The 17,486-nt window shown below is 42.6% G+C and overlaps 1 protein-coding gene across 1 annotated transcript in view; it reads right to left on the bottom strand.

Annotated features, from left to right (window-relative positions):
* LOC147709488 (cysteine-rich secretory protein 2-like) overlaps positions 1–13,550 on the bottom strand; it is a 124,567-nt gene extending 111,017 nt beyond the window's left edge. The window contains exons 1-3 of the mRNA XM_086928044.1: positions 13,488–13,550; positions 9,648–9,761; positions 6,787–6,877 (exon numbers count right to left, since the gene is read on the bottom strand). Of these exons, the coding sequence (XP_086784170.1) occupies positions 6,787–6,877; positions 9,648–9,761; positions 13,488–13,550 (268 nt within the window). The remainder of the gene's footprint in view (positions 1–6,786; positions 6,878–9,647; positions 9,762–13,487) is intronic.
* Positions 13,551–17,486: the final 3,936 nt, after the last annotated feature.

Raw genomic sequence — 17,486 nt, forward strand, 5'->3', positions numbered from 1 at the left:
CCCAACAGAGAGTGAGGCCATGTCGGACGTGGAATGATGTAATATTGCTAGCGCTGATACAGAGACAAAAGAACATAAAGAGTATATCTATACTGCAGCGCTTAAACTTGATCTGGCACAATGCTATGAAGCGCATGTTTTTGTAATTGTTAACGACTTTGCATGGAGATGTGCCTCCTGAAGATCCTACACTACAGAGCTGGTGAAGCATGATGTCCAGAAAGTAGACCTGGCACACAGATAAGTAACTTGTGAATGGCCTGTAGTTCTAATAAGGTAATGTGGCGATCACTATAGGCTACTAGGTGCCTAGTGCCTGGTAGCCAGCAGTGGATACTCTCAGCTGATGTCTAATCTTGGGGTGCGGCCCACTGTTGTAGTGTGTATTATATCTGTCAGTCGCCTTCCCCTTTGCATGAAATTGCGAGGGAATGGGGCTAGGCAGCTTTCACCCGCCTGTGAGCACCACATTTGTTTCAGTAGTTGGGGGGGGTTGTTTAATTCATGTACAGGGAAGGGGGGTCAGGGATATGGTTTTTTCTAAGGGGAATGTCTTTGTTGTTACAGGAATGACAAAGTGGGAGAGGGAGGGGTTAAGGGGACAGTTTAAAAAGAGGCAAATATGATTTGTGTTCTAGGTCTTCACTTCCTCATCTTATGCATCATTAGAATCTTGCATTATTTTTCTGTTGTAACACATGGCAAATGACGCAATGCAGGTTAGGCCGATAACATTCATGACATGGAATGTGTTACGGGTTGCAGGATCCACAAAAGATACGCAAAGTACTGGCTTATCTAGATAGCCCAAAAAGTATGTAAAGCGGTGATAGATCCGCTGTTGAGAGGTTAGAGGTGCAGGGAATTACAGTCCGCTAAACACATGGATTGACTCGAATTTCTTTTAATCTCAACAGCGGATCGATCACCGCTTTACAAACTTTTTGGGCAGAGCCAATTACGACTACCTCACCACGAATTAATTAGGTAAGGAAAATGCCCATATGTGTATATATAATTTTAGATGCTGGGACAAAGTTCCCAGTTTTTAATGGAAATAGGGGTCACTTCCTAGCCCATGTGTTGTGCAATGACAGTTCTTTGTGCAATTGGAAGACTAATGCCATCACTAAAGCGTCCTCTATTTGATTATAGGACAAGCTGTCAAATATTGAAATTATCTATGCAGAGACTGTAAGCCTGCCACATGAAGATAACATAGTTCTACATCTTCGTCCCCTGGACAAAGGTAATGACAAGTCCAGATTTCATTAAAGCAAAGCATCATTTATGATTCAATAGAGAGGGAGTCAATTGACCACCCTATTATGTTTTTAGGTATCACTCCGTTACCTTGGGACTCCGAGTGAAGAATTCCACTTGGTTCTCCATCTCTACTGGGGAAGCCAAATTCGTCCTTGCCCTAGCAAATTGCAACATCACTATTGGTCGCAAGTCTATTGCAACAGCCTGATGTATATATTTACTTCATTTCAGGGCTCACACTACTCCCTTGGTTGCCCAATGTTTTAGTCCTGATGAAGACTCGCATGGCCATGGTCCAACTTACCTCTAGGCTCTAAGACGAGTCGAAACGTCAACGCTCTTTTTTGATTACCTGGATTGTGTCACACAATTTTCTGGTGCAATATAACTTTTGGAAGCAATGTCTCCACTTAATGAAAATTGTGAATAGAACTTATGGCACAGACCAGGTTACACAAACAATATCATATTGTGTCAACTAACGTATTTTGCATATAAATTTGTAAATATATTTGTATGTTTCTCTATTTTCTATCTCTTTTACTAAGCACTTTACATTCTTTATCTGATGCACGCTCACTTTGGGCAACCTACATATTCTCTTATATAGAGATAGTGATGTATGCAATGAATTAAAATTGCTCCTGAATTTGTAATGATTGCTGTTGCTTTCCTTTATTCCATATGAATTAATACATTGATTGTACAGGGTTGATCTGTGAGACATATCCCATAACTTAAGGACTTCTTTAGTATGTTTTGATTTAATCGATTCTTGTGAAAATATTGGTTGAAGACCATTGTATTTGAATATTGTTGAAAACCCAGGTCTTTTGACTATTTGGGTCACCCCATTTTTGATAATGGTTGACTTTCTACATATGGCCTGGTCATGTCCCGATCTGAATACATATTGGCGGGAGGTGACGACGGCGCTCACACAAATGCTAGTGTAGGGGATCCCGAACGCACCACTGGTGTGTCTACTAGGCATCTATAAATTGAAACTGGCCAGGCGACGTAAACTGTTAGCTGTAGCATTGTTGCTCGCGAAACGACGAGTAGCCATGAAGAGGTGAAGCAAACGACCGCCCAGATTTAAGGATTGGATCAATGACTTATTGTATTGTAAAGAAACACTGGGAATGTATGAGGAAGACATCCCTCAGGCCTCTAGACCTAAGGATTTCTGGCAGCCAGTAGTAGATTATTTACAGCAAAGGGAAGGTGTCTTGTGATTGTGAGGGATAGCAGATTGTCTAGACATAAGAAGAAAAGGGCTGCCCATAGAGGGGCAGTAGATTCCTTTTACTATTGTTTATTTGGCAAGAAAGGCCAATGTGGGGTTCAAAGTACTGACTGTGTACTTGGGTGTTGAGATATTTGATATGTGTACTTTATAATATGCCTGAAATTGTTTTTTGTGTATACAGCATTGATTACAAATTACTGCTTGACGATTGTGGAGGGTGAAGGAACTTGGGAAATGCGAATATTTTCATTCATTTTGCAATGTGTTTCACTGTCTGTATGCTGCTTGGTGAAAAAATAAAGTTGTAAAAAAAAAGAAAGTTGCAGACAACGGCTTCATACGCGCGCCCATGAAAAACATATGCGTTGTTGTTAAAGATGCAGCCTTTTAACGTGAAAATACCTCCGCCTCCCTCTGCTAACCAGTCTTTTAACAAGCCTCCTGGTCAGCAATAAAATCAAATGCCTCACACAGCTCTGGCCCTAACATCTGTAATAAAAACCATCCAAGATAATGAAACACTAGGTAGATAACAAATGCACCCAAAGTCTGGTAGAGTAGAGTAGCTCCAAACATGAACCAGCAGTGTCCAATGAACTCCTGTAACAGAGGAACAGTGCAGCGCTGGTCATGGAGATATTAAAGGCTTGATCTTGGGGGGCACATGTGATGTTAGGACTTTTTACCTGTTTTCTAATGAAGTTGGGTAACACATCCCATCCTCATCGCCAGTGAAACAAGGTAGACTTCTATATATGAAGTACAGGAGCCAGGTGATAGTAACATAAGCAGGTTTATTCTCCATGAAGTTTCCCATCCGTCTCTCCCATCAGCTGCTCACCAGATATGCCAATTACAGAGTCTCTAGGCATTCTAGATGGCATAGCCTCATTCCAATGCCATGGTTACATCCACACTACAGGTTTAAACATGCACAGGCATCATATACCACAGAGATGTTGTAGTTAGGTGAAAATGTCAGTTAAAACATATCATTTTAAACTAACAAAATCAGATAACTATCAATGATGTTGCTGCAGATGTTGCTGTGATGTTATCAATAATGTCGTAGAACATTTCATGAGTGATGTAGCCATATAGTTATAGTTAGGACTGAGTTTCGAAAGGAAATAGATGTTTTGGTTCGCTAGAAACATTGGTGCCGTTTGATCAATCTTCCCAAAACAATTTCTCAAAAAAAGTTAACTCCGGCCCTTCCTGGAAAGTTTCAGCGTGATCTGTCAAGTGAGGACTAAGGAAAAAGGCAAAGTACTAAAAGGTGTTTTCTCCATGCAATTACCCATAGAAAAATTGAGTAGCACTGCAGCTAAAACGGCTGAATGGAACCACACCACATTTTGCAGAAAGCCAGATATTTACCCAGAAAGCATCCATTTTGTGATTTGGTGTGAATCCATATAGTAGCTTTGTGGAAATGAAGGATCAAAATGAATGTATATCTAGAGACGCTGGAGTACCTTGGCCGGAAGATCAAAAAACATAATGATCTGATTGACTGCCATCAACCTCTACAAAGATGTAGCAGTAGCCATTTTAGAACTTGTGGACTCATGCCCCAATGGCCTAAAAAAAAATAGGTTGTATGGCTGGAGGTTAGTTATACCCTGGTCGCTTAGGCCTGGTGGGGTGCCCCTCTGGGCAAATAATTGATATTTTAGTAAACTTTTTAAAATTCAAATTAGAAGCCTCCCAGGAAGGGCCAGGGCCCAGTGGGTCAGTGCATCTTTTCATGGTAGAGGGGCATGTGGCTCCACTCCTGTGCCACATATTTATTTGAGGAGGGAGCGTGCCTTCCCAAACGAGCAATGTTATGTCCACCAGCCGGCCACGGAGGACTAAAGAATAGGTTTACCGTGGAGCACTCTACATTCACAAATAGTGACAGGAGTGGCTCCCCCACTGTGCCCCGTTCTCTGGATCTTCCTAAGTAGCGATGATTTTTTCGCTTCCCTGAAGGTGCCAGTAACCCACAGGCGCATCTTCCACCACCTTTTTTCCACACACCTTAGCGCGTGTGTAGGAGATTTAAACATGTGGCCTTTCTTTTTGCCACTCACTCACCCTGGTCCTGAAGAAAGTCCCGCCCAGACTCTACAGGGACTGAAACATGTATTTTACTACTAATTGCAACACATAGTTTTTAATTGACACCCTGGGCCGCCACAAATAAATTACCTGGCAAGGATTCCCAGAGGTGCATTTTAACATTCACTTTTCATTCACTTCACACTATTGCACGACACCTGCTCCGCTGTAGTCAGGCGTTGAAGCACAACCAGGCGGCACTCGGCTGCCTGGTTGGACCCCGATGATGAAGCATGACACCAACCAGGTTGGTGTGTGAGGGGTTTTTAAACAAAGACTGCTTGTGCCCAGCTGACACAGCTGCATTTACAGGTGACATGGAATACTAACTAGATTCCATCACTCTAACACAGTGGGCCAGTCCTCATTGTTTATTTGATTATACCTCAGAGGTAGGGACTCGCCCCTAATAAAAAACCCTTGCTCTCCATTTTGTTTATCCCACCCATGTCCACAAGGACCCCATCCCCTGGGGCCTAAAGCAAAAACCTTTGGGCAGGGGGTGTGGATTCCCTCTCCCAGAGCTGTATTATGCTCCCAGAGACCTTTATCCTCCAGGGACTGATGTAAAACAATGTCCTGGGGATCCCATTCCCAGGTGCACTGTTGCTCTCTACCTGTGAGAGTGTCAGCCAAAATCACTAGATTACTACCACCACCGGCGGGAGCAGAAAGAAAAGGTGGTCCTAGCTGCGCCGGGGCAAAAAAATGTAGCTGGCCCTCACCAGCACCCAGGAAGGGTGGTTGCAGGGATAGCGGTGAGCTGCGAGAGCCTTAGCCTCCCCATCTGGGCCCCAACATCTGGAGTTGTCAGTGCCCTGGGTGGGACCGGGGCACCCTTCAAAAATAAATAAAAACTCATAACTATAAAAAAAAAGGAGTTGCTACCTCACTGCTTCACTATTGAAGCGGTGGAGCGGATAATATCATGGAATGTTCACTGCTCCATCCCGGTAGACCCACATAAAGCCCTCATTGGCTTTGTTTTTTAAATTGTCCTCGTTGTGCAATCAGTGACCCAGGAGACATACAGATTTTTTAACTTTCCAGGGGGACTGATGTGTACCCTGCAGCCTTCTACAATACTTTTGTAAATTGTTTGTGTTGCCCCTGCCCAGGGTTGAGCATGGGAATAATTTATTGAGACCCATTCTGAGCCCTAGACTGTGTTAGTGGCCTTATTACCAGTGTTAGATTCAAATTTACCACTACTAATAAAATAATCCACTTTCCGAAAGTTATGCTCAGAAGCATTCAAGTGTGTCTTGGGCACACCATCGGGGCTTAATTTGAGGTTGTGGTTTCCGGTCTTTGGCACCAGCAATTTAATTGTCAGCACCTATGTCCATCTGCCAAATGGTGGTGCTGTTTGCCTAATTTAGAGATTATTACAACAGTTGTTTATTAATTCAATATTCCTTAAAATTACTGATATCTGCTGCCCAAGCCACTCTTATAGCTTTGGGGGCCTAAAGTAGTCTCAGTTGACACGTGTTGGTGTGTGATAATGAATGTTGTGTTAGTATGTTAAGATCTAGCATCAGCAACTGTTTCCCATCCCAGAAGCCTCTACCTGTTCCTAATGTTAAATAACAATAGTTGCTGTTGATATGTGCATGGGCCACACACATCCAAGGCAGTATTTACAAGTAGTGATGTAAGGAGCAGGTTAGACTGGAAACCAAAAAATGCCACAGCACAAATGTTCAAAGAGGCATCACGCTGCCTGAGGCCTAACTCCCTTCTCCTAGGCTGTCACTGCCTCACAGTGTCAGCAGGAACAGAGGGAAGACGGAGTTGAAAGCCTCCTTTTGATTGCCGCAACCATAACTTCAGCTTCTCCCACTCCATCGCAAGAGAGAGAGACAGAGAGAGAGAGACAGAGAGAGAGAGAGGGAGAGGGAGACAGAGAGAGAGAGGGAGAGGGAGACAGAGAGAGAGAGAGAGAGAGAGACAGAGAGAGAGAGAGAGAGAGAGAGACATAGAGAGAGGGGGTGAGGCTGTAGATTAAGGTGCCAGGATGCGGATGGCAGTGAACTTACACAAGTGTAAATTGTCACTGCCTCTTCAGTCTCTCGAATGGAGATCTCAGCATCACAATGTTATAATATGAGACATTTATTGAATACCCCCATGTACAATATCTTTGACTATAAACTTACTGCTAATTTTCCTTTCTGCTTCAGAACTGTGTTCAAAAATGCATTTGTCGGCAACCCTTTTAGCGTTAGCAGCAGCCTCCTTGTTCCACACCTGGAATGAATCATAATAAAAACACTTTGATGATGATTGTAAAACAAAATATTTCCTTCTGTATCACATTATGGAATTCTTGTCTTGGAATAGAGAAACTAGGGGGCATATTTACAAGCCCCATTCGCCACCAGAGTGTCACTTTTTCCGATGATCTGGCGGCGTAGCGCCAGGGGAAATACAGGGGTGTATTGTATTCTTGTGAATATGGCGCATCCGTGCATTTAAAAAATGTTGGAGCGCGGCGTTGCCAAATTTGGTGTAACACCGTGCTCTGACATTCTTTTGTAAATATACCCCTAAATGCTATAAAAAACCTAAAGGTTATCGATTGCTCAGTACTTTTTAAGCTAATGTGGCAATGGTACATGCAGATTTTGAAAGCTAGTTTTAGGCAACAAAAACTGAAGGATGCTTTTATCATAAACTGCAGAAAGCCAACGAAAGAAAATCTAATGTACATGCAGACATCTTCAAGCTACCCCAAGGTTTATTCTTTGCCACACAATTATCCAACCACAAAACAATGGATTAAACAGCTCCTATTGCACCGAGAGAGACAGTAATGGTGAATAACGGCTTCTTTCCGCTCAGCTCTTTGAAGCAGGTTTCCAGCTGCTACTCTTTCTCCACAAAGTGCAGGTGGTGAAAATTGCACTGGTATGATCACAGTGGAACCCTGTCATGACCACTGTGCAGTAGTGGACAAGCGAGAATTGTCGAAATTGATGTCTGTTGGGGTGACTTCACAGCCTGGAAACAGAGGTCGTCGTTGCAGCTACTGATTTCCAATTCCAGGTTTCTCAGATGTTTTTGTGGGGCCTGAGTATAAAACTACATGTGAGGGCCACTTCTTGTGGAAATGCCAAGTGGCATAAGAACCTAAACCAAAGTATAAAAAAGCCAACCTAGTGTTATATTTTATACATCATGTGAAGCTACCCTGCAGAATGCTGTGATAGAAGTCTCGCGATTAATGATGCAACAGCAAGGCTTGTTTTTTAAATAAATTAATAGATTTTTGAAGCAGCACCATGGGGGATATGCAGAGGACTGTGGCCTGGACCATAATGTCCCCTTTGGGCCTCCTTGTGATGACCCTGCTGAGTGGTGCTGTCTGCATCTCATACATTAACTCAAAGAATTTCGGAGTTAAATATATACCTTGCAGAGAACATGCTTTGATAAAAACAGGTGTATAGCTTTATTAGGGTTTACTATAAGACTCAATTCAATTCAACATTCGCTTTATTCTATTTTCATTTTTGAATTACAAAACCATAAAAGCATAGCGTAAAACACTCTATTTGAATTCATTATTAGGAAAAAGTGACAAACACGACTTTATATTATTAATTCATTGATTTCATTTAGCAAATAAAAACATTTCTCAATATGAGACTCAATTCCTAAAAACGGGTTATACAAATAAGACAAGTGTAATAAAATTCAGAGTTGTTTCCTAGATGTAATTACCACTTTTAAAAATAGTGCAATGTTTCTTGTGTAACATTAACCATCCAATAGCTGCAATGCGAGATAGGCAGGGCGACATTGCCTCAGGCCCTAAATATTTTAAATAGGAAGGATCCACCTTTTTCTTTGATCCCGATAATATTTACAGAATAAAACAACATGGATTGTCAATTGGGAAGAGGATCCGTCACAGGGGCAAAGTGCTAAATTTGTAGACCAGTCATTTGTCGTGGGAAACGATACTAGTCGATAAATAAAATCTAGTCTAAAGCATGTAAGTACAAATCTATCACACCCAGTTCCATAGTCAGTCAGATATGGTTGCATTGGAGTAGAAGAAAGGAACATCTGATTTAATCTAACTGTTGGTTTATGAGCCTCATTAGCATATCTAAGTTCTTCTAGGTGTGACATACATTGTTTTTTAAGACTCCGGAATCTCTTCTAAAATAACCAATCAAATCCCTGAAGACATTTTTTTTTCTGTCCTGCATAAAGCCTGCCACCCATGCTCTTTTTTGCCTCACAGCAATACATGATAAAGGAGAAAATAACGAGTGGAAGTGCTTGAAGTAATCTGACACTCGGTTATTTACTCTGAGTGCATCATCAGTGAGGTGAGGAATAGACCCACATCTGGGCCTGTAAGGAAGAAACGATAGGGAAATGATAATCAGATTCCCTAACACAGCACACGTGTAGTGAACACAAAGGCTTGATTTAACCTGAGCCTGCAGTGAATACAGAGAACCAAATGGAGGCTACATTAGACTTGATTGTTAACAGGAAATTCTCCAGTTGTTAAGGAGGGGTTAAATCATCTGCTGAAGGGGTCTCTTTCCTATAGAGAAAATATGGTAGAGTCAGTTTTCACCAGAGGAGTAGCCTCAGACAGGATCTGGTATCTCCTCCTTTTAAAATGATTTTACATTACCATTAAACTTTACATCACCTCCCAAGTCTAACCCTGGTTGTGGTACAATTAGAACAACTTTTGGAAAACCTAGAACATGAGATATCTGGCACTCAAATATAGGCAGAAGATGATTAATAGAAATTTTGGCCTGAAAGCTTTCTGAACTCGATTAAGTTTACAAATATTAAAATGACTTTTTTTTGTTCCATGAAATTAGCATTCCCTCCATGTTTTGAAATGTAGAAATAAACGAAAATTAATATTCAGAATACGTGAACAAGTTTGCATGAAAATGTGTGCTCGTCCTGTTCAAAGATGCTGTGAAGAAAATGCCAATGAAAAGATTTAATCAAAAAGAAAATGAACACTGGCACTTACCAGTTTTTGCATGTCGCTGGCAGATGGGTCGGCGTTTCGGCGGCAGTTATTGTGCGTGTTGCAGATCACGTTTTGAACATTGCCATAACCAGTATCCAGGTTAGAGTCCAGGCCCTGCAAATATAATCAGGAAAAAGAATTGTCTTTGCAGAGAAAGATCATCATCAGCGGGGGGGGGGGGGCGGCTAGCAATTGGTATAGTCAAAAGGCGAAGGTCTATGCGGCTATAAGAACATTCCCCACTGAGGTTGGAAGTTGTCCAAAACTGCGCAGCAAGAATCCTCTTGAACCTCCCTCGCCGATCCTCAGTAAAAGCCAGATTGAAGGACCTTCACTGGCTACCCATGAAAGCTAGAATAGAATTCAAGAGCATGTGCGTCGCGCACCGCTCCTACTGGGGAACAGGCCCCGCCATAAATCAACATTTGGTTGAAGCATACCATCCTCCTCGAGCCCTCAGATCCGCGACCTCCTACCTAACCTCCGTACCACGTATAAAAAGAGCCAGATGCGGAGGCCGCTCGCTTTCCTACAACTTGGCCAGGATCTGGAACACTCTACCACTCACAATCAGGTCAGAATTCAACCTGCTCACATTTCGAAAACTCCTAAAAACTTGGCTTTTTAATAAATCTCACACTTAACCCACCCTCTGCTCCCCCCACCCCCGCCCTACAGTTCAACCCTCCAGTTTGTCTACAGCGCTGGGACGCCTTTGGGTAGCCATCGCGCTTTACAAATTTTCATTCCATTCCATTCCATTCCAATGTGTTAAGATGAACAGGAGGGAAGAGAAAGCCAAGCATTGGAATATTGGAGCAGAAGGTCAATACCACCAATTATTAACACAGAGTAACTTATTTGTCTTCAGTGGAGCTTGAAATATTGCAGTGTTCTAATATGTATAATAACGTCCAAACTAATCATACTATATTCAATAGGTAAATACACACAGCATATGTGCTTATCCACAAATCATAAGGATGACCGGGTGCAACTTTAGGCCTCATTTGCAATATTTTGTCGTAGGGCTGCACTATAAGCCTTCCTGCTGCACTGCCCTACGGCAAAAGAAACGGGCAGGAATGCTATCAGATAGGGCGCATTCCTGGGCTCTTTCTCTGTGCTGGCGCTAAATTGGCTGCTAATCGCCAACGCAGGCACCCTTGCACCATGGTGCAACGCAGTCTGCGTTATAGGGATGGTTGTTTTACTACAGGAAGGGATGCCTTCCTGCACAAAAACAAACAATGGAGGGGGTTTCCTCCTTCTACATGCTGCTGAATGCAGAACACATAAAAAGAGGAAGAAACGAGGAGAAATAAAGTTATTTCTCCTCATTGATCATCCCCTACGCCTCCCCTAGGGAAGCGTAGGCTTTTGACGCATTCCCATCGTTACAGAACGTTGTAAATCTGGAAATGTGTCAGATGCCACTGTAACGACCACTGCACAGCTCCCTATCGCAGTGTGAGGCAATGCAGTGACTTGCACTGAGTTGCCTCACACCATATCCACAAGGCCATGAAAAACCCCACACGGTGGGGTATGCGGCCTTGTAGATATAGCACTGCAATGTGTGCCACCGGAGCTTCATTAAAAGTTACATTCTAGTGGCGCAGGGGCATTGCAAATGAGGCCCTTTGTTTCCTGCAAGTTTCCAGGATATGCCGGCACCTTCTTCATGTGGTTGGTGATTATGACCATTCGTCAAAAATGTAACTGTGTACAACATGTGTATATAGTGACACAAGCCCAACTCTGGCTCTCTGTATGCAGCACTCAAATGGAACTAGGCTTGACACATTTAATGTTTAATGTTTAATAAAAGGACTTTTGGTGTAAGTTGAACTTTAAGGGCAAAACTTAAGTTTAAACAGTGTTAAATTTGAGCCTGTGGTTTCTGGTGCTCAGCACCGGCACTTAATCATCAACCCCGGCTCTTATAGCACAAACTCGACCCAAAGGTGCACTTTTCATGAGCACCAGTTAAGGACATATTCATTTTTTGTAGGCCAAGGGAGATTAAGTGATGTTGAGCCCACACCGAGACTCAAACCAGGTTCATCAGCTCCAAAGTCAGAAGCTCTGGCCCTTATGCCACATTCTCGCCCCACTCGTAGAGTTTTTGTTAGTTCTGTTATAGGAGTCAGATGTTGCCTCCTGACGAGAACCCTGGCACTTATTTTTTCACAAATTAACCACTGAGTTCAACTGAGACAAAAGTCTACCTTTTCTACTCGTAAATGCTCTTTGTGAATACCGAAAGTCGCAAAGTTAGACTTTTGCCTCAGTTTACCTTTATGAATGGGGCCCATTGTTTTAAGTGTAGAATGACTTCATGTGGCGGCTGCAATTCTTTCATCTAGAGCCAAGAGACATTTTATGATGAATTCCTAAATTCATTAAATACTATCTTTGCATTGAAGGTTTCCCATGGTACAGCAGACATCGCAAGTATTACCTATTAAAGGAAGAAACTGGTATTTACTCCGGTGTATTTCTAAATCTGTGTTTCTAGGGCCTAATGTATTATTCCCATTTGCACACCAGGGATGTGCAATTTTCATATCGACTGGTTTGTAAATGGGAATGAAATTTGAGATGCAACCTATGTACTGATAAGTTGCATTGCAAATTGTACATTCTTGGGGGATCACAAAATGACCTTTCTAATGAATAATAATTTGGAAGGTCTCCCTTTGCGACCCCACGTGGCTGGATGCCGATGCTGGGATGGAAGCAAGCAAGAGACAGCAGATATTCATCTCTGTATTTGCTGTCTGGAAAGAGAAACATTTTTTTAAAGCAGTCTGTGTCCATTAAAGTTATAAGTACCACCTTAAAAGATGTTTCCCATTTAGGAAGACACCAAGGACCCAGACATGATTCACAAGGTGGAAAGAGTCCTGCAGGGACCCCTTTGCCTCTTCACATCAGTCACCACCCTAACCACGAGGTCGGTAACTCCAGTGGTCGCTAGGGAATGGGGGTGGTGGTACGACGGGGCGTGCTTTGAAAATATTTTGTTTAAATGGACTTACCTTTACTGCTGGCTGCATCTCTCCTCTGCTTCTCTGCTCTTCATGACTCCAGTCTGTAAGGAACTGCAGGAAGCACCTGGGCACACAGGCTCCCCAGAGCCAATCACAGTGCAACGTTGTGATTGGTCCATGTGCTGTGGATTGGTGCTCAGATCGGGACAGGGAGCATGTGCCTATTCCCTCCCAAGCTGTTCATTACAACCTGGTGGGAAATATTGAAAGTGCGCATGACAGCTTGCCCGGCGAAGCAGTCATGCTCACTTAGTGTGCATAGCCCGCTCCTCCTCCCTGAGCCCCAGAACAGCCCTAACCCAGCCCAGCAGCAACCAAAAATAAAATTAAAATAACGCTCAGTTATTATCATTTTATTTTTCCCTCTTTCACTGCTCTATGAGCAGTGGGGCGACGACCCTCCACCTTAGCGGAGGAGCCGCCACTGAGTAATTCATGAATGGTTTGCGACTGCAGTTGCAGTCAGAAACCACTAATGCATATGAAGGAAGGGGTTGGTGCTGTTTACATGCCTTCTCCTATTTGAAATTTGGAAGGGATCGCAGAAACTCGTTTATGATTTGGAAAGAACATTTTGCCTCGTAAAAGGGCTTTTTTACATTGATAAAAGCTCTTTTAGGGTCGCAAATTCCATGATTTTGCACATCACAGGGTTCGCGACCAGAAAAAGGATTTTTATCTTGGTCCCCATGTTCTATACCTTTGTAAGTAGATGAAAGCATGGATGTGCTTTGCAGTGTTTCTATTCTCTGATTATACCATCAATAAAGTGTAATTGTCTTACCCGGACAGAAGAGTAATGCAGTCCAACTGCAAAGATCACAGTGACTTGCAGCTGCATGTCCATTTCTGAAAAGGAAACAGTTTCTTTTGTTTAGTTTAACATTTACAAGTTGAAGTAGCCCGTGTCTGTTCAGTGGTCCATTAATAGGAAAGACTTTAAATTGTTAAAAACGGTCTGACATCTCAATGCCTTCTTGTTTTTTTCTCTTGAAAACTCAATAAAAGATTTAAACCATAAATTGTTAAAAACTGGAATAATGTGTAATGTGTGTTCACTGAATCGAGATCCCATAGAATATGTGAATTATTGTACAGCCTCTCCCCACCCATCCCCTTCCCCATCCACTACCACCTGCTTCATCCCCAGCAGATGGACTGTTTGGCAGATGCCGATAGAAGCACTGTGACAAACAAGAAAGAAATGGCTACATTATGCAGAATGTGCCTCGCGGCAGCATAGGTAGCAAATGTCCCCATGTCATTTGTGAATCATTTTACCACTCCTGGCTATTTTGCCAACAGAACGTTGCATTTTGGGACTTGTAGTTTTGCTTTTACCATTGTAAACATTAACTCAGAATTCCAAGCATGCAAATAACTGTTGGTTAACATTTCTGGACTGCAGTGCATGGCATGTAGTCACTAAGCAGCTATGCACACTGTCCTAGTGTGGTATGCTTCCACCAGATAGCTGTCAGTAGTGCAGTAGGTTCAATGACACCGGTCAGTGAGGTGCCCATTTGTAAACACACAGTGTGCTTCCCAGAGCTCCTCTGTGCGCCATTGAGTTCATGGTCCCCTACGTCACGCATTGTTGGAGCAAAGCAGACATCTCTGTGCATCCTGTTTCTATGGTGTCCTGGGCTCACCACACAAGACATGGCTTAGACCTTGACTGCACACAAACTAGTAAGGTCCCCATCTCTTCAATGACTGCAATATTGCCAGTGCATTTAAAGATTAAAAACACTACAACTCAGAGGCACTGGGAGTAAGGGTGCTGCATTACCCCCAAAACTACCATGATGAAGTTCAGAATGTAAATGTATAATAAATAAGATGCCTATAAACTTAGTTTTTATCTTGTCACATTTGCTGTGTGTTCAAAGCAGAAGGTCAAATGTCGGGCTATGTCTTCTGACAAATTGTTGTTTTTTCTTTAATCATAGATGAAGCTGCTGACTTTTTGTAAAGTGAACTATGTGACAATCTTATTGGGGTACAGCGAGGGTGAAAAGAAAGGCTGTAGGTTGTCATTTTGCATCAGCATACAACAAAATAATAAATACCTGTAGAGAACAGCACACAATATTTCAAGGCATGAAGGAAAGCACATAGAAAGCACATTTTTAGCTCTGAATCATTATTGAAACAAAGATTTCAAATTGCTCAAAACACTTGGTGATGCACAAATGGCAAATATGTGCAGAAACCCGTTTTCTACACATTGTGCGCTATCTGGTTTTTTATTAGCAGAACTATTTTCTGTCACAATTTAGTGGCCATCTGTAATCGGCAGTGTGCTACCACACCATGCTTCAGTAATATATTTGCGAGAGTGTGTTCCATAATGCACCATGAAGTAAATTACACCCTTACCACTCTCCTGTTGAATGGGTGTGGCTCAATTGCTACATTTTTCTTTGTGTGACACTTGGATTTTTCACAATCTCCATGACTTTAGTGATATAACACTGATGGCAGCACCCCACTCCGAACAGCAGGAGGTAATGCAAATTACCACCTTCCAAGAAGGACTTTCCAGTCCCACCTAAACCACTGCATGCCATGTCTAGGTTCTGATCTTTCCATCTTCTAGAGGAAACATCACTGGAACTCATCACTTCCTGAGATTCAAGCCTACCCCTCACTCATCAAGTTACTTACTGCCTAAGGAGCTATCTCATGAGTTCGGAATTGAAGAACAATCAAGGACACACATTGCACGATCTGTGAACAGGTCCTTTGGTAAACTACCCTGTAACCTGCCTGATATTTTCTCCTTGTCTTCACATCACAAAATAGCCTCCTGGCAAAATACACCAATTACCAGCTTTGGTTTGTGTAATTCCTTCTATTACCCATAAATGTTCTTTCGTACGACCTTTCTGCTAGAATTCTTATGTGTGCTTGTCAGAGATGGATGGATGGATGGATGGATGGATGGATGGATGGATGGATGGATGGATGGATGGATGAATGAATGGATGGATGGATGGATGGATGGATGGATGGATGGATGGATGATTTTCGGGCATCATATCTGCATCACTTTTGGTCCTTCACTGTTATCCTTGCATAATGCATTCCTATTATATTTCAGAAGTGTCCCCTGTAGTGTACCTTCCTTTGCTTAATCTACCCTTTGCTCCCTATACATTATACATTAAGCTTTGCAATTTTGTTCATATATTCTCTTTGGTCTTAACGGAGACATAATAAAGCACAGCTCAGTGATTCGCTGCTGCTGCGTTGTCCACTGATCGAGTTCCCATCTCAGCTACCCGTCAAGACCTGACTACTCTTCCAATTGGAATGTAACCTTTACCCGCGAATCCATTACCATGTAACGCCTTTATGACACAGTCTTTACCATGCAGGTAAGTGCCACACAGGTCATTTTTAGTTACCTTACAATGCAGAATTTTACCACACATTTAAAGTATTAATGTTTTCTTAATTAAATAATATATATCTGTCTATCTACCTACCACTTTAATAGTTTAAAAATGTACTTGTGTCATTTAAAAAAGGAGGTTTGGGGTTTAGTAGTGATAAGGGGTGGTAAGCAAATGTTAGTATTCAGTGATCAGTAAGGGTAAAGGGTAGTAAGGGACTTTAATACTTTTAGGAATGGGTAGGGGTAAAGGGTAATAAGATTTCTTTTAGGTTTTATAAGTGGGTAGGGTAAGTGGTATAAGGGTTTTTCCATGTTCTAGATTGGTAAGGAGTAGTAAGGGATTCTCAAGATTCAGCGATGGGTAGGAGACTAAGGGGTAGTAAGGGATTTTTAGTTTTCATAGGCGGGTAGGTGTAAGGGTTGGTAAGGGAATTTAATGGTTTACGGATGGGTAGGTGTAAACGTTAGTTGGAGTATTTAGGGCTCATGAGTGTTGGAGTCTGTAAAGTCATAAGTAGAGCATCTGATTCCATTAAGAAGGAGCCCTGGAGAATAGAATTCTTTGAAACTTGGAATTATCCCGTCTTGTAACCTAAAGAAACGAAGAAGTGGGTTTAGTTAATTTGCAGAAGAGCTGCACGTATAGTTTAAAAAAACTCAGGGCCTTAATTACAAAGAATTGGTAGAGGGCAGCACCACAAGTCATTATACTGTCCTGCCCTAAGCCAATTTGAAAGGGCAGGAAAGCACCATATTTACAAGATACAGTGCATTTCTTTCCTTTCAACCAGCGCTGGCGCACAATTTGCAGCTGAGTGCCAATGCAGGCTCCCTTGCACCATGGTGTACAGCTGTCTGTATTGTTGGGATGATTGTTTTTGGTGCCCCTTCCTGCACAAAAACAATTACGAGAGGCCCTTTCCTCGTGCTGTGTGTGCTGCAGAATGCAGCACGCGTGGATAGAGGGAAAAACAAAGAGAAATGTACCCATTCCAACTTGTTACACCTGCTCTGGGGAGGCGTACATTTTTGGCGCTGCCCCAGGTTTAAGTGACGTTGTAAATCTGGGGTAGTGTCAAAATCCATGGGTGTTGAGTGGGAGCACCCACAGCAACGCCCATGGAACGCCACCTTGACGCAGAGTAATACAACGCATTGATTTGCGCTGCCTTGCCTGACTCCATATCTGTCAGGTCAAGCACAGCCACACAGGTTTGCTTTGCGTCGCCTCATAGACATGATTCTGAGGCCTGCGCCACCGGATCGGCATAAAAAGGGAAGCTCCGACGGCGCAGGCCTCTTGTACATGAGGGCCTCATTTTCCAAGCAGTAACGCACTTGGGGCCATATGTATCAACATTCCGTTTTGCGATTCCTAAA

This window comes from Lissotriton vulgaris, chromosome 6 (assembly GCF_964263255.1).
Source record: "Lissotriton vulgaris chromosome 6, aLisVul1.2, whole genome shotgun sequence".
Taxonomy (NCBI): Eukaryota; Metazoa; Chordata; class Amphibia; order Caudata; family Salamandridae; genus Lissotriton; species Lissotriton vulgaris.